The sequence below is a fragment of the Uranotaenia lowii genome, chromosome 2, assembly GCF_029784155.1.
Source record: "Uranotaenia lowii strain MFRU-FL chromosome 2, ASM2978415v1, whole genome shotgun sequence".
Classification (NCBI taxonomy): Eukaryota; Metazoa; Arthropoda; class Insecta; order Diptera; family Culicidae; genus Uranotaenia; species Uranotaenia lowii.
Genome location: NC_073692.1, coordinates 332000803 through 332025789, shown reverse-complemented (window position 1 = coordinate 332025789; position 24987 = coordinate 332000803). Strand labels below are relative to the sequence as shown.

At 39.2% G+C, this 24987-nt stretch overlaps 1 protein-coding gene across 1 annotated transcript in view; it reads right to left on the bottom strand.

Moving 5' to 3' along the window:
* Nucleotides 1–527: 527 nt before the first annotated feature.
* LOC129744707 (protein phosphatase 1 regulatory subunit 12A) overlaps nucleotides 528–24987 on the bottom strand; it is a 194263-nt gene continuing 169803 nt past the window's right edge. The window contains exons 4-8 of the mRNA XM_055737373.1: nucleotides 14560–14889; nucleotides 14188–14388; nucleotides 3566–4140; nucleotides 2841–3503; nucleotides 528–2770 (exon numbers count right to left, since the gene is read on the bottom strand). Of these exons, the coding sequence (XP_055593348.1) occupies nucleotides 691–2770; nucleotides 2841–3503; nucleotides 3566–4140; nucleotides 14188–14388; nucleotides 14560–14889 (3849 nt within the window). The 3' untranslated portion in view covers nucleotides 528–690. The remainder of the gene's footprint in view (nucleotides 2771–2840; nucleotides 3504–3565; nucleotides 4141–14187; nucleotides 14389–14559; nucleotides 14890–24987) is intronic.

The following is a 24987-nucleotide window of genomic DNA, read 5'->3' as shown; positions in this document are numbered from 1 at the left end:
AAAAGGCCGTTATCCGCTAGTGGCCGCTTCAATTCTCCTGATTCCCTCCCCATTGTGGTCCAACGCAGGCGTGGTCTGGTAACTGCCACTGTGTCCCGCTGGACCATCTCCACGGAACCTTTTATCGTCGCCCAACAGCAAAACCACCGGACAACCGAACCAGGTGAACTTTAGGCCTTGCGACGCATCGTGCAGCAGAACCACAAGGTAGGACTCCACAATAGTAAGAGGGAAGGGCATTGTGTACCCCCCAATGTGTTGAGTGTTTGGGGAGAATAAAGTAGGAATTCTATCCGAGCTACTAAGGTGCATCCTTGTGCCGAAAATCCTTTCGAGTGTGCCGACCCTGAGGCTTGAGAGGGGGTTCCTCACTCAGCTGGTTAATCTGGGAACCGATGGTTACAACTGTATCTCCATTATTAACTTATAACCACTTCGTTTCCAAAATTTGTTTCTGTAAAATAGTTTCCTTTTTCACAATACACATGAAAACAATACTGAGTTTTTAAATAATGTTTATTGTACAACTTGAAATTTTTATTTTGCAAATTCTTTAAAACTTTAGACAAAACATACATTGTAGAATTAAAACCTTCCTATAGCTAAAATTCATATTAAAATAATTTAAATAAACACACAGAATTATTAAAACTCTATAAAACACTATTTACACAGCACGCCCTTATCCGCTTACACTAAACTTGAAGCACCTAGATTGTAGTGAAGGTGTTGTTGTTGGTCATCATAGATGGAAACGGTTGAACCATTTCCAACACCGGCGGCTCCTTCCATTCGACCTGTTGCGTTCATGGCAACACTGTTTGTATTTCTCGCCGAGATAGCGCCATGTCCCGCTAGGAGGTGATAGTTGGTGTTGCTGGTAGCCGGCATAAAGTGTCGCGGCATCGGCAAAATGCCGGACGGGGTCTGTAACGGTAACAGGGGGCTTCCACAGTTGTCGGTTTTGTTAACGGGACCGTGGATTTCGCTAACTTTGGCACTGATGTAGCCGGAGTCGTCATTGGAAAGGTTATCTTGCGACTTTTGGAAGTGAAGGTGCGTTGATGAGGTGGTTGGATGAAGGTGAGACGGGGGATGATTGTGAAGGTGCGGTATTGGTGGATGCTGACCTAGTGATCCCCCCATGTGATAAGGAAATTCGGGAGATGGCGTTCCGGTACTTCCACCGGAAAAGGCGAATGGGGAACCCGAGGGATTGATGTACTTCCGGCTTGTTAGCAGTTTTTCCTGTGTTGGCATTCGAGGAACGTATTGAGTGCTGTAAGGAGGCATGTTATAATCGTTAGCACCGTTGAGGAACTGCGGAGATTGTGACGGATAGTATAGTGCCGGTGTTGACTGGTGAATTTGGTTGGGCATACTAGCTAGGTGATTTGGAGGGTTTAGAGATTGAGACGGGTTGAAGATTTCGTTGTCGTTGAGGTAGGACGGTAGAGGATTGCGATTCCGGGCCAAAACAGGTAAGCTTATATTTTCCGGTGGAGTTGCCTGAGCTAGGCTAGCGGTAAGTTCCGGGGATTTCATAGGAGGTTTTGGTTTATTGGGTAGCTCATGGAAATATGCATCTTTTGGTACGAGTGGTTGTTGACGAATTGCTGCCATAGGTGGCTTATTTTCAATCTTTGGCAACCCTTTTTCGTACATCTCTATAAGGCTTTTGGCAGTTATGGGTCGATCATCCAGTGGTGTTGGTCCATCAACGCACTCCATGTCATCTTCTTCCTCACTAGAATCGGAATAGTTGTCATCGTTCGCAAGCATCTGATTAACTTTCGGAGGGTCAATTTGCTGGATGTTGCTCTGTTGAAGTTTAGAGATGATGTACTTCACTCGATTATGGTCAGACATATCATGTGGTGACTCTTCATCGTTGTCTTGAACGATTTCATTTTCTTGTGTTTGTTCGGTAGCTTCAATAGCAGATTGGAATACATCTTGAACACTTTTCTGCAGAACCTGACTCCTCCAACTGGTGCCATTGAGAATCCTACTCTTCAACTCTTTCAGTTGTGTTAGGTTTGCCATATCAGAGAGATCACATTGATCGTCAGATTCCCAATCTTTATCATCGGTATTCAAATCACCATCTACATTTTCTTCGTTGGCATCCTCATCTTCGTCTTCATCCTCCGAATCTTCTTCTTCCGCACTATCACCGTGTCTCTGATCCTCCGATTGTTCAAACTCTTCATTTTTCCTACGATGATTGCGAGCCGATTGTATGGTAGTATTCGACGAGCTAGGAATGTCTTCGAAACAATTGTTGGCGTAAAAACCATTTATCATAGGAGCGTTCAAGCTATCGACGTGTCGTTCCTGGTCCGAATCGTCATGTTCGCTATTCAACTCCGACAAATTACCGTTGAAATGAGTTGAAGCCAGAAGTGACCTCATACCATTCGGGCTTTCTGAAGCTACTTCTTTGGCAGCAGTTCTAGTACCACCTAGTAGAGACGAATTCGGGGACATGGTAGAATGCGGTGTAGAACTGTGCGCTAGTACAAGCTCTTGATTCTGGAACGAGCTCTGCGAATTAGATGAACGTTCCTTCCGGGTGGTGATGTCTTTGGATATTTCCGGCGAAACGGGTGCGTCCGGCAACAAAGATTGGGTGATTTTTTCCATCTCGTGAGCAATATCGTAGCTGTGACCAGGCGAGTCACGCTTTGAAGACAGCTGGTGGTGGTAAACTTGAGGATTGCTTTCGTAGTGGTGAATATCCTTGAGACGATCTAGTGCTAGGATATATCTGAAAGAAAAAAAATCAAATACATATTGTATCGAACCGCGAACCTTATTGATCAAACAATTATTCTTACCTATTATCATTGGGTTTCTTCTTGGCTATTTTCTCGAGTTCTAGTATCTTCTTTGTCTTACTAAGCAGCTCTTCCAACCGTTCCGTAACCTTGATCTTCTCGTTCTTGTGATCGTACCCGGAAGAGTTTCCCGAAGATCTTTTATCACCTTTGTCTGGACCAGTTCTATGATCTGGATATATCACATGGGGTTTCTCTTTGTCGTTGTCCTTATCCGAATAACAGTAGCTCTCCCGACCCGAATGGCTAACGGAGGAAGATCGTTTGCTGCCGTTGTGTTGAGGAGATTCGAACTTTCGCAGCGGCGTTCTCCGGCTGTTATCGTCCGTTTCCGAGTGATTTTTCATGTTGGAGTTGTTTGAACTATCCAGGCGATCGGAATATTGCTGGTGATTGTGGTGCGGTATGTGGTCTTGGGAATCCAAAAAATCTATACTTCGCGAAAACTGGGGAGTTGAGGATTTCATTCGATCCGATAGAATATCATCTGTTCCGTCCAACAGTTCCAGGCTTCGACAGCGCGTAAGGGTGTTTGTGTTAGCCTCGTCTTTCTTGGTTTTTGGGTTGTGAGGTCCAGTAGATCGTTCCAGAACTCCACGCTTCAACCATTGTTCCAAATGCAGCCGTTTGTTCTCACATTGCACTCTGTTGGCAATCATTGTCCTGAAATAGAAAAGAATTTGGTAAGTAAACTTTTTCAGAAAGCACATAAGATTTTTGCATACTTGGTCAGTTCCTCAATTTGGTCGTCGGTCTTCATAGCCAACGCAGTCATGCGACTGTCTAGTTTTTCCGTTGCTCGATTCACATATTTCCGAATACTCTTACGGTTCTGGTTCATCCGTTGCTCAAGATGTTTGAAGAATGGCGCGCAATAGCATGTATTTCCGATCCCTACCGGACCTTTTCGAATGTTTCCGGCCAAATCCAGGTAATACTGCTCTCCTTTCTGCAGCGGTTCCTGAGGTAGAGTTTCCAATTTGGGCGATGGAAAATTCCGAGGATCAGGAAAGTAGTGGCAACCATAAGGGGACCAATGGCGGGGATCCACATCATAGCGTTGATCCTGAGGACCGCTGCTACTTCGGCCACGAGATTTGTCCCTCGATTTCCTGTGATAGTCTTCTTTACTGCGGGACCGGTCGGCACTTTTAGGTTGAGTATCACGATCTTTGTGCCGATTTGAACTACTGGAACTCCTCTCCCGGGCAGTCCGCGCAGTAATTTGGACCGGAGTGTTGAGGATGTTGATTATTTCCAACAGATTTTTCCGAATGGCTATGTCCCGAGGTGTTTCACTCTTAAAAATACAAAAAAAAAGTTGATTATTAAAATTTTCTATAAAATCAATAGATCATTTTTGGTTTCAGAATTTGTATTTAGAAGAAAGAACTGTTAAACGAGGAAGTGTCTTTTCTTTGGCATGTGAACAAAAATTTAATTCACCGTGAAAAATTACTTCCAGAAGGTCTGCCCCAAGCATTCACGACCTCTAACAATTTCACACGCAACATAGCGTAAAGAAAACACCGTAGAATTGAGGCCTTCAAAGACCTTCACCAGAATTGGAGCCCTCTATACCTACTACCGACAATGAGTGTAAATAACCTGCGATACGACCCATGCGGAGTCGGTAATTATACGCCAAACTGGGGTGCTTCTGATCCAATTCCGTTGTCTTAAGCTATTCGCAGGTCATTTTTTTTTTAAACGGTCTCATGTGCAAAACAGCACCACCAACTCTCGTCGATAATCGGTTGTTTACAAGAAGGTACCTAAAGTGTGTTAAGCCTCCTCTTAATCTTGGAGCGATTACGTACTCGCTCTCAGAAAAAGCACCGAAAGTTTAGTTAGTTTCGGTTAGCAATTTTCCAATATTTTTCTTTGTTGCTTGAAAAAAAAACATGTGAGATCTGTTAGTTTTCTCCAATACGTTCCTAGAGACTGAAATCCATTATCATGTTTATCAATTGTTATTCATGGATTCAAAGACATACCATTTCAAAAAAATGTAAGAACGGTTAATAAGAATAGCTACAAAAATAATATAATTTATGATCGTCCCTCATTTCAAAGCACGAGTTTTATCTGAATCTGAATTTGCAGATAAAAATTCGTAATTTTGAAACACCATACACCCGAACTCTAACCCAGTTGAAAATGTTGAATTTTAAAAAGTTCCGTTTAAGTACAAATTTAACTTACGAATGATTATTAAAATAATTTTATTTTAAAATAATGGGGGGTTAGGTTTGATTTTTTTTTATCATTTATCATTAAAGCATAACATCTTTCAAAAACGAGTTATTCTTTCGAGAACTTAGTAAACTATGATCACATATTTTCGAATTTAATTATGAAGAAATCATGTCTTGCGTTATTAAATTCAACTGATTTTTAGAAAGTAAAATATCGACTATACAGTTGGTTAAATTAACACTAAGAAATTTTTAATAATTGATTTAAGAACTGAACATAAACGGAACCTTTATCTATTACTTGAGCTAGCAAACACTAATTGTTGACAATCCATGAAATCCACGTTATAACTATCAACACTCTATCAATATAAATATATGAATGTTACGCATCGCAATTAGTGAATTTTTAATAAGATTTTTGAAATTTGAATTTTAATTCCAAATTTGAAAATAGGGGAACAGGCTCTATTATAGGCATAATCTAAGCGAATCCTCAATTTACCATAACATTCATGAACATTTCGAGTTAAAACGAGTTGACTCCTTGAAGAAAAATGTTTTCTACACCCAGAGAAGAGGTTGCAAAAATTCAATGCCTATTTAGCAAATCTCTGTGCCGAAAATGCGCTCAAAAGTGTACTGTGCCAAAGATGATATGATTGGAAAAGCACTACTGACTGGCATACGAGCTCCCAAGCAAAATGATGCATGACCGGTACGTTCAAGCGAAACAAGAAAAATATTCTAAGGGATTCTCATCCATCTGAGTCGGTAAGCAAACGAAAGTTTATTGTCATAGCCTTCCTGCAACCGCTGATTACCAAAAATAACGCACTGCATTGGCCGTATGCCGTTTGACAGGTGATTTTTTTTCCTCCTCCTTTGTCTTTGATGGGCTGGTAAACGGTGGATAATGTGCAACTCGAGACCCCATAGTGGTCATATCACCTCTTATTCACAACTCCTATCTCTACCTCCCCGTGGTACCGGCTGGGATGCGAGTAACCTAAGCGGAGATCGGGTACCCAACCCCGGTGGATGCTTTGGTCGCGTGCAGACTGAGAAGGTGGCCGCACGCGTCTGTTCCCCAGGTCAGGGCGGCTCGAGCAGCGTCTGTCTCGCAGCGAGCGGCTGAATTTATGAAATGCGGCTCCCGCCAGCTAAGTCCAAGATGGCAGCCCCATCGCGGGATAGGGACTTTAGGCTAACAACCTACTGCTCCTGATATCTTGTATTGTTACAGAAACTGAGAGAAGAAATAACCGAATTGGAACTTTTTCAACGACTTTTAGCATGAAAACACGGACTAGAATTGGAACTTGGAACGTTTTGACCCTTGCCCAGCCAGGAAAGCTGGCTCAACTTGCTAGAGAAGCTAGCCGCCTCAAGCTAGAGATATTGGGACTGAGCGAAGTCCGTTGGCCTAACACTGGAGAACACAAGACACAGTCCGGGCAAGTACTGCTTTACTCTGGCATACGAGGAGAACATGCTACTCGGGAACGAGGAGTTGGTTACCTGTTAAGCCCGCAGGCCCATGCGGCCCTCATAAGATGGGAACCGATAAACGAAAGAATAATCGTAGCCAGATTCAGAACTCGGGTTAGAAACCTTACAATGGTCCAGTGTTATGCGCCAACTGACGTTGCCGATTTGCAGGAGAAAGAGCAGTTTTACAGTCAATAGAACAGCGTGGTTGAGAGAATTCCGAAGGGTGACATTCAAATCCACTTAGGCGCCTTCAACGCAAAGATTGGCTCCGATAATCAGGACTTTGAGCGCATCATGGGGCGCCATGGCCTTGGACAGATGAGCGAAAACGGAGAGCTGTTTGTAGAATTTTGTGGCAACAACAACATGGTGATCGGTGGATCGCTCTTCCCCCATCGACCAGCACATAAGGTCACTTGGGTATCCCGAGATGGCCGAACAGAAAATCAAATTGACCACATCTGCATCAGTCGAAAATGGAGAAGGAGCCTTCTTGATGTCCGCAACAAACGAAGCGCAGACATTGCATCTGACCATCACCTCGTCCTTGGTGAGATACGACTGAGAGTTGCGCGTGTCCAACGGCGCGAGGAGAAAGTCGGGTGTCGATACGACGTCCGCCGGTTGGAGAATCCAGAGGTGAAAAGGGCATACGTTGAACAGCTAGAATCCCGAGCCTCGGAGTTGCCGACAGACGGAACAGTCGAAGAACAGTGGTGTGGAATCAAGAATGCCTTTATCACGAAGAGCCATGGTACTCTCGGTAAAGTTCGTGGAAGAAGAAGTGAATGAATGTCGGATGAAACCTGGAGGATGATCGATGATTGGAGAAAGGCGAAAGTCGGAATTAAGCAGGCATGTACCGGGTCAGCCAAAGCAGCCGCCCTCTTACGATATGCGGAGCTGGAAAAGGCAGTTAAACGAGCTTGTAGACGAGACAAGAGAGCCTGGACAAACTCCCTAGCCGAAGAGGGAGAAAGAGCCGCCGCCATTGGAGATATCCGATTATTATATGATATTTCTCGCCGCCTTAGTGGTGCAAGGACTAATGCAAGAATGCCGCTGAAAAACCGAGCAGGTCAGCTGCTGACAGATCGAACAGATCAGCTCAAGCATTAGACTGAGCATTTTGATCAACTTTTCCGAGTTACAAATAGCAATGGCCAACAAAACCCGCAGCTCGAGGCGCCCACAGTAAGTCGCATTAATGGCGTCAACTCGGAAGCGCCCTCGCTGGCTGAAATAGAAGCGGCAATCAAAAACATGAAATCCAACAAAGCGCCTGGAATCGATTGCATTCCTGCTGAAATGCTCAAAGCCGACCCTGCCTTGTCAGCACAAATGTTGCACCGTCTTTTCGCTGACATTTGGGATACTGCAACATTCCCGGCCGACTGAATGCAGGGTATCCTCGTAAAGGTCCCGAAGAAAGGAGACCTGACAGAGTGCAGTAACTGGCGAGGCATAACGTTGATCTGTACAACCCTCAAAGTACTCTGCAAAGTGATCCTGAACAGGATCCAGGAGAAAATCGACGCTACACTCCGACGGCAACAAGCTGGATTCCGATCCGGACGATCATGTGTGGACCACATCACATCGCTACGAATAATACTGGAACAAATCAACGAATTCCAGGACTCTCTTCTGCTGGTGTTCGTTGATTTCGAAAAAGCATTTGATCGACTGAACCTCGAAAACATCTGGGCTGCTCTTAGACGACGAGGGGTCCCAGAGAAACTAGTCCATCTCATCGAAGCACAGTACGAGGCATTTTCGTGCAAAGTCTTGCACGACGGTGTCTTGTCCGAACCAATCCCGGTAACTGCTGGAGTGAGACAAGGATGTATTTTGTCACCGCTGCTTTTTCTCATCGTATTAGATGAGATCTTGACTGGATCGATTGACTGTAGACCAAACCGACGATTGCCGTGGAATCCTTCAACCATGGAGCAACTGAACGACCTTGACCTGGCAGACGATATTGTTTTGCTCGCCCAAACACAACAAGACATGCAGAGCAAACTCGACGACCTCACCAAAAGCTCCAAGGCAGCAGGTCTTAAAATCAATGTCGGAAAGACCAAGTCGATGGAAATCAATACAGAAAATCGTTCCAATTTCGTGGTAGCTGGACAACAGGTTGAAACAGTGGAGTGCTTCCAGTATCTTGGTAGCCAGATTACGCCTGATGGTGGTACCAAGAAGGACATCGAAACCCGGATCAGAAAAGCCCGATTTGCGTTTGCGAGTCTCCGAAACATCTGGCGGTCACGTCAGATCTCTCTACGAACTAAGATTCGAATCTTCAACTCAAACGTCAAATCCGTATTGCTGTACGGGTGTGAAACTTGGTGCACATATGCGGTGACGACGCGAAAACTGCAAGTTTTTGTGAATCGCTGCCTGCGGAACATCATCCGCGCTTGGTGGCCTGGCAACTGGATCTCAAACGTTGAACTTCATCGCCGGTGTCATCAAAAGGCGCTAGAAATCGAGATTCGGGAACGTAAGTGGAGATGGATTGGGCATACGCTGCGAGATGAAAACGAGATTTGCAGAGAGGCGCTTGACTGGAATCCAGATGGGCATCGAAGAAGAGGCAGGCTCAAAAGCTCGTGGCGGCGAAGTCTAGCCGCTGAAATCCGCACAGTTCACGAGAACCTTGGCTGGCAGCAAGTGAAGACGCTGGCTCCGGATCGCCAGCAGTGGAGATCTTTTATCTCAGCCCTATGCGCCGGTCAATCGGCGCTGGACCCTTAGGTAGGTTGGTTTGTCTTTGATGGGAAAGGGATGAAAATGGGGTGCGAAAAGGGAATCTAGCAACTGTTTGGCCGTCAGTTGGAAACAGAGAATTCGACAATATACTTGCTGGTCGATTGTTTCCATCTTGCTTTGTCTTGTGATAGGATATCGGATATCTTTTGTTTGGTTTCTTTCAGACATATCCAATGCGGTTGTGCTGGGAGGACAATGCCATTTATTAGAAAGCTTGTTAATGCTGGTCCGGCATAGAATCTTATACCAATAATTCCACCTCCAAGGAAGTTAATTATTGGAGTAGAGTCTGATTTGTGGGTGCACAAAGGCCAATAGGTTTTCATTACGGAAATTCATTATGCTGCATCAAAAGCTTTGTTCATAAAAACTTTAACAAAAACCACAGAATTGATTTTTGTTGCGAGTTCGTGGCGCTGTGTATTCAGCCGAAAACCTAAAACACACTAATAGTAAAACACATTTGGACTGAAAGAAAAAATTAAAATGGACTGAACCAAAATTAAAAGTTGATTTTTTGGGCTGAATTGACGCTCAAAACTAATATATATTTTACCGAGTTTAGTATGATCTTTTTGCATAAAGTCATAGAATAGAATATTAGATTCCCTTCTATCTGTATGTATCAGAAAATATTGTCTTATTCATTTCACTTTGCTTGGTGACATCTCTTCAATTTAACATCAAAATGAAGAAAAAACAAAATTGCTAAATTTTTACAATTCTGAGAATGCTCCTGAAAAATTCAAACTTGCCATGACAAATCACAGCATTAAAAACAAATTGGTAGTACATAATTAACAGGCTTAAAATGTTACAGTTTCTTGAAAACACGAGTGGCTCTTATTAGCTACATGGGGCATTGTATGAACTTTCCCCCTACATCTTGTAGGGCCGTTCTTAACCTTCTTGGAACATTAAAAAAGCTAAAACTCAGACCCCAACCTCCCACGCTGCTTGGGCTATGACTGTTTATGTTCGTAAAATCTGGATTTGAGATATATTTTGATTATCAAATACAGGGTTGCTAGCGAACCGGGAAAACCGGGAAAACCGGGAAAAACTTTGGAATTTCATCACGTCACCGGGAAACCGGGAAAAAACCGGGAATTTCGGCACCTCACCGGGAAAATTGACATTTTTGAAATTTTTTTACAAAGTTTCAAAAATATTTTTAGAATTATTTCAAAATTTAAGAGTATTTTTGAGAGTCTCGATATAGATTTATCTCACTATCGCTTATTTTCGTTCATTAATAAAATAAGCGTTTATGTTAACACTTATTGCGGAGAAAGATGAGTTATCTCGATTTTTCGCTCTCCGCTTACAAGCATAACTCAAATGATATTAATTTAATAATGAAATTATTATCGACAAATCTAAACACAAAACTGTACTTTTTTCCTCTCTTAAAGAGGTTTCTAACTTAACCAGGTTCTCTTTTATAGATGGTCAGCAACATACAAACGAATTAAAGTGATCTAGGAATTCAACTATTCAATATGTATTTGATAAAAATCCACCTCACACCAGTTGATGCATCAGTTCGAAGTTTTCTGAGTAAGTTTCAATAAAGAGGAGAGAAAATAACACAAAAGTGTTATTTTCTCTAACTTCCTTGATCTAGTCAGGTAAACGACTCTAGCTTATAGAGGTATTACACTCTCACTTGAAGAGGTTTAGTAAAATTATTTTATGCAAAAAGCAAATAATTTGGCAGCGTGAGACGTTTTTAAGCAGAGTTACACCTCTTTTCCATCAGAAAAAAAAAAAGGTTTTTCAATTTTGTATTTCGTTTTAATTGGTCTGAGGAAGGAAGCATTACATCGCAAGTGTTAAGTTTTTAATTCATTCTACGTTAAGCTGTTGCTTATAGTTTCCGAAATGTAAGGTCTTAACGCTGATAAAAATTAATATCTTACACTCGAACAATCAAACCTCAACCCTGTTTTATACATGGTTTCTATATTTTCACGAATCTTTAGTTCAAATGACTATTACTACAGTTATTCATTGTTTTGTTTAAAAGAAATTTTTTTTTGAAAATCATGTCTTTGGATTTGTACAAACAAAATTTAACTGAATTTAGAAAATAACTAATTATTTTTCGGCAATCTGATCATTTTAAGTTTTGTAAGACAAATCCCCATTCAAGTTGATTTTATAGTATGTTTCGATGTATTGTTAACATACTTCTATAAAAATTATACTTTTTTTCTAGAACTCAATAGAAGTTCTAGAAAATTTATATTGGCTGAAAAGTACTAACATTACAGTTTCAAAATCAATTTAACCGGACTTTTTTTTGCAAAATTTTTGAAATTGTGGAGAAAAACAACGATTAGATGCCCAGTTCGTTAGATTTGTTTTAAAATAAATCATGAAAGCCTGTAAATTTGAATCGAAAAGACTACGTGTTACAAGACGCCGGAATGTTTGCCATGATTTCTAATCGGTTAACAAGTTTTGGGATACAATTATTAGAAATTTGAAGCCTTTTATATTGATTTTTTTTAATTCGCCATGATTTTAAATCAAAAAACGAGTATAAAAAATATCGGAAAAATCATCATTTATAACCGGGAAAAAACCTGGGAAAAACCGGGAAAAACTTTGGAATTTAAAAACGAAAAATCGCTAGCAACCCTGCAAATATGTTGAAGATTGAAAATTGTTAAATAGAATTGAATTCAGGATTGAATACAAAAAAAAACATAAGGACGGTTTTTTTTTAATTTCGAATGCATGATTTATCAATTTGAGGGAATAGAAATATGTCGGGAAATGGAACACCACTCTAGAAAAAAGGGTATTGACAATCAAGAGGCCCAGCCTCAAAAAACAGTCGGCTCTAAAAATTTAAACAACTTTAAATTGTAAATCACTGATCCGAAATCACAAATTTAGCTTGCTGAATTATTTGAAGTGTCTAGTATTAGTTAGTAGGTGGACGTGGAACTTAGTTTAACTCAAAGTTACAAGGATTTTGTGATACGTTTAGAAATATCAAGGTAACTTGTATTTTTTTTGGTTATCACTACTTTCCCTCATAATTCAAGGGTTGAACTTATATATAGTAGACAAAATGGTAAAAAATGCTGGATTGGTTTCGAGTTTTCAACTTTTTGATCGTGTTATAACTATTGAATTTTGAATTGTTAATAAATTTAAAAAAAATCGCGCAAAGTAATTCTTAACAATTTTTTATATTTATGCACTTTTATATCACATTATTATTTTATTATTTATGTCAATTGTTTGTATTCTACAAACACACATACAATATTTTGTTGTTGCTTTGTTTGATTGATGATGCGACTAGCCTTATAATGCAACAATCAAAATAATCAATCATGAATAGTAAATGAAAAAAAAATCGCCTCGACCAGGAATCGAACCTAAGTCCTATGGGTTACCTTCTCCGACACCTTACCTCTAGGCCAACTCGTCAGATGATCTTTTAAGCTGTAGTTCTATGATTAAGTTGACTTCATCGAGTTGAATTTGTGCTAGACTTTTCGACAGAAAATGCTCTTCGTGCCCCGATTAATGGTGCTTATACTGCCCCATGGGGATTCTCATTATGTCCCTTTAGTGACCGATTTTCAGCTTTCGACAACAAACATTTTAAATGTATTTTTAAACGTTTTTATCTACTTTTTCAAGTTTCAGCCAGATACTAAATAGACTCCTTTAGTGTCTGAACACGAAACAGTAATGTGACTCACATAAAAAGCTTTTTTCTATGACGAAACAAGCATATTCCTTAAGGTACCCTACTTTAGCTTAACCTACTTTACCCATATACCTTACTTTAGAAAGTCACATTGAAATAAAAAAAAAATAATTCAACTTAAGAAGAAAAATGACCAAGCTGGTTAAAGTCCTCTATAAATAAACAAAATAGAATAGAAAAGAATCATTCAACGAACATAGTTACCTCTAAATTTCGATATCTAGCTGAAAATACGAAAACCTTATAACGAATTCGTATAACAAAACAATTTTGATACTTTAAGTAATTCAATGATATAAAGTTTGTAGGAATTGGTTCAGTAGTTCCTTAGATATAAGGTTCAAGATCTCGGGCTGGGCTTCAGTATAACTTTAACACACATTAGGCCTTTGAGTGTTAAATTTACCTGCAGCGATAAAATTTCAAAGGACAAAGGAATTTTCCTTTGTTTAGTCGCCCAAAAAGGAAAATTTCTTTGATTCTGGGACAGTTAAAAATTCCTTTGTTTCTTATCTGTTTTTCTTTACTTCAAAGAATTTTCACCTTTGAAACAAAAACAAAGTCTTTTATTTTAAGTTTTTTTTAGTTCAAAGAATAAATTGTTTGTTCCAAATTTTTTTTTTCATTAACGCCAAATTCATAATACATTGTTTCAAATAAGGAAAAGTTTGCTTGAATGGAATATTGTTTGAATCAAGGAAGGAAACAAGGAAGGAAATCAAAGTTTCTAAATAATGGTAAACAAATGCTAAATTGGTCATTATTAGCATTATTATTTTCTTAAATATTGTTATAGCAATATCTTGTTTCAAACGAAATATCTAGAGATTTCCCTGTTTGTTGCTAGTAAATTCAGAACATTCCACATGGTATGCTAAACAACGAAAATAATAAGCCACTAGCAACAATTATTTCTCCGCAGCAATCATAAATTGCACAAGTGGATCATTCGGATTGAAGCTGTACGGTTGTACACTTAAAATCTCCACTGTTGCTACGAAGAGGCACTCAATAACCATAATAATCCAGCATCAGGCGGTATGCGGTAATCATATCGATAGATAGCACCGAGCAAGGAGCCAACATACTAGTAGGTCTATAGAGGTGGTTTAATGTGTAGAGAAAAAGATAATGTATGTACCTGAGCATTTTTCGTGTCTTGCTTGCAGCCAGCCTCCAGTAAAATTCGGGTCAATTTGCGTCTTCCCATGGCACAGGCGATATGCAGAGCCGTATCTCCGTTCAGGTTGATCCGTTCGAAGTCACACTTGGCCGAGAGGAGAATTCGAATGGCACCGGCATGGCCGTAACGGCAGGCCGTATGTAGCGGAGTATCGCCATACTTTGGACGGACGAGAAAAGAATGCAGATAGGGGGTTCATCATTAGTTTTCTATCCATATAAATACCTATGAGGTTTGCTCATAATTGCATACACTTGTTCGCAAGCGAATTCCAGGAAATCTTCGAGAACTCCTGTCTTAGGTCGATTTACACGTTCCACGAGTACTTACATTGTTTTGAACATCGGGATCGGCACCGGCCAGCAGAATCTCCCGGCAGCTTTGGTTATGTCCATTTTGAGCGGCCAGATGGAGCGCCGAGAAGCCACCAAAGTTGCGGGCCCCCAGGAGAGCACTGTGCAGGGCCCCTTTGGTTTCCTGCACCACGTTTTTCAGCTTGCTGCTGGAATCCTTCATTATGAGATCCAGGTGGGGCAGCTTGCTAGTGGCCCCGAGTCCACCGGAAGGCGGCTTGAGGGCGACCCTCGGTAAGGAACATAGGATTTTGGTGCAGCGGCTGTAGCCCTTCCAGGCGGCCTCGTGCAGTGGGGTGTTGCCGTGCTGCGGATGGAGAAGGTTATTATTTATTACATCGATTTATTGCAAGCTTTTCCTCGAAGATCAATGGTCTATATTATTGAATCAAATAGTCAGCTATTTACTTATATCTGCATATCAATTATAATTTTCCACTGTTCTTTACGGCGTCCGAAAGCTTACGCGCGCCTATAGAGAAAAACTACTTACAAAACATACGCACCAAGTGTTACACACATTCATTGGTTAATCAGAAGGAATCTTAACACGTGCTAACATTTTTTATCTAAGAAATCTCAACTTTCAAAACTCTCCTAATAAGTTGTTAATTAGAATATTCTTTATTGTTTTGATTATACAGACCTACACAAAAAAGGTAAAAATCCATTAAACGCAAACGCTATATAATTTTTTTCAGAGTGTTCAACATGCGGAGTACGTTAATCAGCTGCATTTCTTTTTTTTTTAATAAATGAAAAAGAGTTTTAATAAAAAAAAAAAAGTGCCAGGCAGATATATTTCACCAATATTCTGTAATAATTACCGAAATCAGGTAATATTTACCGAACCAGCTGTAATATTCATCGATTCGGTGTTTTTGCTTGGTCATTTTTACCGAACGTTATCAAACAATAAGACATGACATTACGTATTCACTGCTGACCATAAGTTTGGGATCACTCCCTTGAAAACAAGCAAATTTTTATCGACCAGATCTCAGCCACCTTATGATATATTGCATTTCATTTGATCTTATGAAAGTTTAAATCACCAATCAAAAGAATAGTTTAAAAAATTGCAATAAAAATTCACTTGAACTTTTCATAAAAGTTTTTGAGGAACACTGTAGAAAATTTCAAAGAGCATAGTCGTCAGAATGTGTTCTCTAAATTTATTTAAAAAGAGACCGTATGAAGTTTTGAATCTAGTTACAAGCATACTTTTTTGGGAATTTTTTTATGAATATTGAGTCGAATCATCCTGGGAAGAAAATACCATTCTGGTTTTTGGGATCTAATTTTTTTGTCATCTTTTATTCTTAGCAAAATATACTTTAAATTTTTTTTGGAAGCTTCCAACACGATTTGAACGCTGGTGATGTGATTTGAGATTGTATCCCATTTACCCGATAAATTTTGCCCAGAATGAATTTTTCCCAGAATTACAAATACCCGAAATCAAACCCCAGAATTAACCATTTCCCAGAAAAAAACATCCCCAGAATGCACCATTTACCAGATTTTTTTTCCCAGAATGGACCATTTCCCAGATTTTTTTTTCCTCAGAATGGAACATTTCCCAGAATGGCACAAATCCTAGAATTTTTACTCTAGTATTTTTATATGTTTTTTTCTAAAGAATTCTTGTAAATTTCATGTGATTTCAGAATGATTTTTGAAATGAAATTACAGGTTTAAAATTTTTCAACTAAATTTATTTTAGAACCAATATTGTGCTTGGTTTATGGTTTGGGTACTTTAATTTTTTTTTATATATAAAGCGGCCCACCACACTCCCCCATACCAAGAGGCTCATTTGAGCCCCCTGGTAATGGACGCTTTCTGTTCTCAGCATGCCTGACAGCAAAAAACAATTATCAACAACAACTTAACGTGAGCAAAATTTACTCATGCTGAGAACTTAAAAAAATATTTACATTATGCGGGGAAAGGGTACGATACGATAAACTAAATTTAGACATGAATCTCAGTGGAAAATGATTTCCTTTTAAGAGATCCATTTTATTTAACAAAACAACAAAAATTAAACAAGAATCTATTAAACTAATGCTTTACAAAAGAAAAATTAAAAAAAGAATGTTTTACTACACAGAAAGAAAAATGTAATCTTACATTGCACGTTTTCACATCATCCCCACGAAAAATATGAAAATGAATATAACATTTAAAGGCTAAGATGAACTTTACATGTCACCGCATGCAAAATTCAGCGTCAACGTCAGTTTGCCAATTCTGTTTTGTATTTGTTCCTATTGGATTCCCAACGAAGGCGAGCTTCATCAATTAGCTTGCAATTTCATGTAAATCTTAGCGTTCGCAACGTTCGACCGTATTTCGTTGTACCTGCTCGTGTGCTGTTCGCTTCTGTTCGAATCGAGGTGGTGCATGCTGAGTTTTAAAGCAAGTAAGTGAGAAATAAAACTTAATACCCTTCTAATTATTGTAATTATTATATCAAATGATCAATTTTATTTGTTCCAGAAAAAATGCCACTTGAATTCAACGAAAGCTCGGGCTACCCCAAGTGCATGACAACTTATTTTCTTACCAGCATGTCAATCGCCGTTGCCTTCGTCGGGGGAATAGCACCAAAAACCGGTATTCGTGAAAATTTATTGAATACCAATTTTTCTTGTGTGGATCAAATAAAATGTAGGGGAGATGGGGGCATAATGGCCACCTTAAGGAAAACGGTTATTTAACCATAGAAAATAGCTCTAATATGGAGGTTACATTATTGTTTCGTGTTCAGACATTTGAAAATCCTATTCCCTAACGGGCTGAAACGTGAAAAACTAGATGAAAACGTTAAAAAATGCATTTTAAAAATTTTTGCCAAAAGCTGAAAACCAGCCACTGTGGAGGCATAATGAGAACCCCCCCTGAGGCAGTATGAGCACCATTAATCAGAGCAAGATGTGCGTTTTTGCCGGGGAATCTAGCAGCGAATTCAATTCGATGAAGTCAGGTGAGTCGTAGATTCATCAAACAAAGCAATAACAAAATAATCTAGGTCTGTTTGTAGAATACAAACAATTCACGCACGCTCATACATTAAGTGCTTTGTTCGGAGGATGATGCTACTAGCCGTATAATGTAACAATAAAAAAATCGATCATGAATTGTGAATGGAAAAAATCACCTCGAACAGAAATCTAACTCTAGTCTTTTGATTACCTCTCCGACACCTTACCAATAGGCTAAGTCGTCGGATGAAATCTAGTCAAGGTGTGGCTCTAGAAATCAATTTTAATTCGCTGCTAGATTCTACGGCAGAAAATGCTCATTATGCCTCGATAATATGGTGCTCTATATGCCCCTAGTCAACAAATTTAAGTAAAACGTGTTTTAAAATTGATAAAAGGGAAAAATCAAAAATTTTTTGATGGTAAAAATTGAGAAACAATGTGTACATCATGTTGCAGTGCGTATTGATCAAGGTTATTTTAAGATCATAACAGCTTATTTCGTGGTGCTCAAAAATTATAATATTTTCGTAACTTGAGAACCAAGCTAGTTTTTTTTAAATATCTCTGTAAAGATGATAAGGAGATTCCTTTTTTTGTGAAAAATTAATACTATAGGAAGTACGAAACAAATCCTCATGAAAATTTATTTAAGAAAATACGCACTTTCGTAGAAAAGCGTAGTTCTCATTATGCCTCGGGTGCTCGTTATGCCCTCATCTCCCCTATGTGTAAGATATTAAAATCTCTTATCGACAAATATCGATCAAATTCTTATTGGATAAACAACCATACTAAAAAGACTGATTGGAAATGTAGGTTTACAGTAAACAAATAAGTTGAAGGCGATGGGAAGTTTACATGAACTAAGCCGTATTGATACATGTAAATACCCGATTCCCTTCTACCCATGCAGTTGCATGTAATGTTACAAGGATTTTTCTAACTGTGTACTAAATGTTTTACTACTAAATTAAAATTAACAGATTAAAAATAAAATTATTGACTAATACGCGAAAAAAAACTGGCAAGGTGATTTGGTTATTGACTAGAGTAGGGGTTTTCAGATCGTGCTCCGCGGAGCACTTGGTGCTCCGCAATGCTTTTGAAAGTGCTCCGCGACGTTCGCAATGAAAATCATAAACTAATCTTGAAAAACTCTGATTTTTTTATCGTTTCATTTTCATCGAAGCTTAAGAGAAAAAAAATATTCATATAGCATATGACAACGTCAACAAGCACAGTGTTGAGTTTAGATTTGTTGTTTTACAATTCCAGTTTGAAAATTTGGGGATTGGAATCACTGTGGATCGCTGGTTAAAAAACGGAACATTTGCAAAACCCCCATCCAGAAGCACAGCCGACAGGTATGAATAAATGTGCCTAAATAGCAACTATTTTTTAATTTGGTTTTGTTCAATGTTTAGAGAGCAGAACCTTCATCGATGGATGTTGAGCTGGACTTGGGGGAAATCGAAGAACTTCAGCCGGAAGATGTATCCAACGTCAAAAAAACAACAAAACGGAAATATCACGAAACGTTTCTTGAAATGGGTTTTACTGAAACGGGCGATAACATGCCACAGTGTGTTCTCTGCCCGGTAAGGTGCTTCCCAACAGTTCAAAGGTTCCGACAAAAATGCGCCAACATTTTGAAAAAGTGCATCCGAAGTACGGAGGTGAGCCGAACGATTTTTTCAAACGTAAACTTGAAGACTTGTCATTGACTCAGAATAACACGACTAATCGCTGAAATACACTCAATGAAAAGGCTGTTCTTGCGTCGTACTTAGTGAGCTACCGAGTTGCAAAAGCTGAAGAATCGCATACTATTGCTGAAAACTTATTCAAACCTTGTATTCAAGAAGTCGTCCGTGTCACGGTTGGTGATAAAACAGTGGAATTGGTAAATGCGATTCCCATGTCTGACAATACGGTTTCTCGGCGAATTTGTGACATGGTTGAAGATGTTGAAGGCATTTTAGTTTCACGATTGATAACTTCAAAATTTTCAATGCAGCTTGACGAATCCTCAGATGTAGCAGGAATAGATGATTATGATTGTGTTACGGACAACGATATTCCATGGAAAAATTGTATTGGTGTATGTAAGGATGGTGCGAAAGCTATGGTTGGAAATACTGCTGGAGTCGTTGCCAAGATCGAAGAAAAGCCCAAAGGTTGCGGTAGTAGTCATTGCACCCTTCTTCGACATGCATTCGCTATGAAGAAACTATCATCATCTTTGAAATCTTGGTCGGAAGCTTAAAAATAATCAACTTTATTAAGGCTCGACCGAAAAATTCAAGGTTTTTCAAGGCGTTGTGCGAAATGATGAATAGCCAACATTCCACGATACTACAACATACCGAAAATTGCTGGTTATCTCATTGGCTTGTCAGGTTGGCTTATTTTGCTTACATTTTTCATTAAATGAATGACCTGCCTCTTTCAGTGCAAGGTGAAGAAATAACAATCTTCGATTCAAACGGCAAAATCATGAGACACAAAATCAAACTTTGAGCAGAATCGCTCAAAAAGCTCAACCTTGACAGCTTTCCAAATTTAAAAAGCATTCAAACAGAAATAACCTCGAAGTTATCATCCGAAAATTTTCAAGAGCTCAACGAGTATTTACAGAAACGTATTAGGTATGACAATCACAACACTTTTCGTTGAAATATTTTTATTGTATTCCTTGATGTAAAGTTAAACTAAAAGGCCCACGTACCTAATAAAGTCATTTACAATTACAACTACAATGTTTTTCCGCAGGATTTGTTGAACAACTTTTAGCAATATTTCTCCGAAGAATATCATAAAAAGATCGAAGACTTGAAATGGGTGGAATAGCAGTTTTCAGTGTCAAAGAAACCAGAATCATTAACATCGCAAGAATGCTTGATAGATATGACATCGGATTCAAAGCTACAGGAAAGATTCGCTCCCAAGAAGTCGTTGGAGGAGTTTTGGTGTCAACTAAAAATGAATTTCATATTTTGTCCGATGAAGCAAAATTTATCCTTCTGCCGTTTTCCACAACTTATCTATGTGTGTCTGGATTTTCCACATATCTCGCAACGAAGACAAAATACTGAACCCGGCTAAACGCGGAACCAGACATCAGACTACAACTGACACAAATTGAACAAAACATTTTACAGCTTGAAAAATCGAAGAAAGCGTATTTGTTCTATTGAAATCATTTATTTTTTAATGTAAATAAAAACAAGACTATTCAAAAGTAGCCATTCATTACTCGTTTTCATGACTACGATGATAAAAATTATCAAATTTCCAAAACTCGGGTTTTTCATTCTTTCAAAAATGTAGGTGCTCCGCCAAAATTGTTGGTATTGAAAAGTGCTCCGCCAAGCAAAAGATCTGAAAACCCCTGGACTAGAGTATTCCTTTGAGGTGACGAATGAGTTGGGTTTTGAAAGAGCTACGGTTGTTAGTGCTTTTAAAGACTTCTGGAAGACTGTTGTAAGATATAATGGTCCAATGTAGGAGATTCTGCGTTGACCGAAAGATGTTGAACAGCGACTTTGAAGCAAATGATTCGACTGACGAGTAATTCGAGAGCGAGTACCTGAGCTAAATAATAAATTACGGTTATTATCAGTGGAGTTTAAATTATCGAACACGTACATTAATGTTTGCAAGCTGCACAGTTTAGATAATGGCAAAACATTATGAGATGTACTTGAATAAAGTAATGAAGTTGGATAGAGGAAAGGTAGTTTGAAGATAGTTTTCATACAACGATTCTGTAACGTTTGCAACCGGGCAAGAAGGGACAAAGATGCCCTCCCCCACACTGCTATAAGGTAGTTAAACTGGGAATGAATGAATGCAAAGTAAAATTTCATTAGAACATGACGCGGTACAAAATTCCTGACTCTCCAAAGAATGCCACTCAAGGACGATGTTTTTGTGATTATGTTGTTTATATGAGGACTCCAGGAAAGTGTTTCATCCAGTGTCAAACCCAAGTATTTAAAGTTGTCAACTTTTTCAATTGTAGAATTTGCGAAAAAAGATGATAACTCTTCTGGACGAGTGAAAGATCATGTACTTGGTTTTCGATAAGTTTAGAGTTAGAAGGTTGCTATTGAAGTATTTGTGAAGAATTTCTAAGTCTTTTTCCATTTGTTTAACTATAATCTTTGGGCAAGTTCCAGGATAAAACAAAGCAGTGTCAACCGCAAAAAGTCTGGGAATGCCGTGTAAAGGTAGATTGCTTAAATCATTGATGTATAATAAGAATAACAATGGCCCAATATTACTGCCTTGTGGTACACCCACATCAAGTGGTTCCAAAGAGCTTTCTGTTTGGTCGATAGAAACGAATTGTTTCCGACCTGTAAGGTAGCTTTTAATGATGGTATTAGCAACACCCCTTATACCATAACGATCAAGTTTTTTGAGGAGGATTTCGTGATCTAAAGTATCAAATGCTTTTTTCAAGTCTAGAAACAATCCTCCAACAATTTTCTTTGTGTCTATGTTTTCTATGACAAAATCAATCAGTTCACACATAGCTATCAATGTACTGCAGCCGGCTTTGAAGCCGTATTGCAAGTTGTATAAAATATTATTTTCATCAATGAATTGGTTTAGTCTGTTTATTAGAAGTTTTTCAAACACTTTACTGAATACGCTAAGCGTTGAAATTGGACGGTAATTGTTGATACATGTGGCATCACCTGATTTAAAGACGGGAACAACTTTTGCGATTTTTAAGATTTCTGGATAGATTCCCGTTTCCAAAATATTATTAAAACACTCAGAAAGTATTCTTGAAAATTCCAAACAATTAGATTTTAGCAGGCTGCTTGGTATTTTATCAGGACCACTACTTTTTTTGTTTTTTAAAGTTTTAAATTGATTAAATGCTAACCATGGTCTTTTAAAAACCTTTTTGGTATCCGACTCCTCACGCTGCGCGTTCGAACTTGAAAGACGTTTTGTCCTTCACGCTGTCGTGTGGCGGACGGGGCTAAGGAATCACCCCTAGCTTTCACGCAGACCTAGGAAGCCCCGGCAGACCTAGACCAATGTATTAGGGCCGTCGCTTCCGACGGCGGGTCGGAGGCCACCTCGGCCCCTTCATCCTCGTTGGTTGCGGCTTTGCCGCAGAAGAATAGTATTATGGGAACCCACTTTTTGTGAAAAAAATTTATTTGAAATTTTTGAATCTCAGGTTGGATAAATATATTAAATTTTCCGGGAAATGGCAATTCTGGCGAAAAATTTTCTGGGAAATGGTTCATTCTGGTAAATTTTTTTCTGGGAAACGGTTCATTCTGGGAAAAAAAATTCTGGTAAATGGTGCATTCTGGGAAAAAAATCTGGGGAAGTGGATTTCTGGTAATTGAAATTCTGGTGATTTTTCATTCTGGGCAATGGTTTTCGGGAAAATGGAGTACAACCTTGATTCGACGTTAAATTGCTTCAGCAAAGCCGACATACATAATTGGTTTTGATTTTTTGTCATTTCTCGAATACATTGCATTGAGACTTCTGTTTCTATTTGTATTACTAATGTCGGTCTGTTCTGATTATGAAACAATTACATTGGCACCTATTTTTGCTGGTAAGGTCAATCAAATCAGATGAGATTAGGTAAGTAGTTTTGGCAGAATGAATGAAATAAGATGCATGTTTTTGTTTCCGGCAGACCTTTTATAGCAGATTGAGATTTTTACTTGTAAAATAGAACAGAGAATCAAAGTGGATGGATAACTCTGCTAAAGAATAAAACGTTAAAGTGAATTGAGACATTTGCTTATGGCGTAAAAGATAAATCGGATTGAGTCTTCTCCTAACAGAACGAATTAAAACGGATTGAGACTTCTGTTGAACAATTCATTAAGACTACACAACACACCCAGAATTCAAAACAGATTAAAGGGTGATACGGTCAAAATTTGATCAATATCAACTTGACGTATTTCTTTCAATTCTGCATTTAAAAAACCTGAACACCCCTCATTTTGAAGGTGTGTGTGTAGAATGTTGCTCCTATTTTGATTTTGGAATTCACACTTCAGTTTTCAAAATACTGTGCAAGGAAGAAGAGCAGCGTATCAAAATTTTACTCGCGCATCGCGAAAATCCGAGCTACTCGCACGCAAAGCTGGCAAAATCGCTATAAGTTGCCAAATCAACCGTTACAAATGTAATTAAAGTGTTTGGGGAACGTTTGTCGACAGCCAGGAAGTCTGGATCGGGGGGAAATCGAAAACCGGAAGCCGCTGAGACGACAAAGAGAGTTGCCGGTAGTTTCAAGCGAAACCCTAACTTTTCTCTCCGAGATGCCGCAAATAAGCTGGGTGTATCGTCTACAACCGTGCATCGAGCCAAAAAAACGAGCCGGACTATCGACTTACAAGAAGGTAGGGGCTCCAAATCGCGATGATAAACAAAATACGACGGCCAAAGCGCGATCCCGAAGGCTGTACACGACGATGCTGACGAAGTTTGACTGCGTGGTAATGGACGACGAAACCTACGTCAAAGCCGACTACAAACAGCTTTCGGGACAGGAGTTTGATACGGCAAAAGGAAGGGGAAAAGTAGCAGATATTTTCAAGCACATGAAACTGTCAAAGTTCGCGAAGAAATATCTGGTTTGGCAAGCCATCTGTACCTGTGGCTTGAAAAGCAGCATTTTCATAGCTTCCGGGACTGTCAACCAAGAAATTTACGTGAAAGAGTGTTTGAATGAACGTCTGCTGCCTTTCCTGAAGAAACACGGTTGTTCCGTACTGTTTTGGCCGGATATGGCATCTTGCCATTACGGTAAAAAGGCCAGCGAGTGGTACGCCGCCAACAACGTGCAGGTGGTTCCCAAGGACAAGAACCCTTCCAACACGCCAGAGCACCGCCCAATTAAGAAATACTGGGCTATTGTCAAGCGGAACCTAAAGAAGACCAAAATAACTGCTAAGGACGAGCAGCAGTTCAAGGCAAACTAGCTTTCTGCAGCGAAGAAGGTGGACAAGGTGACTGTACAAAATCTGATGGCAGGGGTTAAGCGTAAGGCCCGGCAATTCGGATTTGGAGAAGCGGAAGCCTAGCTGAATATTTTTCCTGAATTTTATACTAATTAAATTTGAAAAAGAAATTTAATTGATTTTTTAAATAAACGGTTTAACCGATGAACTGAAGTTAAAAATTTGTGCATCCAAAATTTTTAACTAACGTCTCCGAAAGCAGTAACTGAAGTATTTCCAAATCTGGGAGCTGGCTCTAAAGCAGAGCCGGCAGACGCAAAAACACTTTCGAGCTCGAACACAGGAAGTTTGCGTTTTTTTTTATTTGACAGCAACACCGCCATCTAAGTTCGGAAACGTTTCAATTTCGCTAATGATTTATTCGTGTCCGTAGGCTAAAAAGTAAATAAAGGA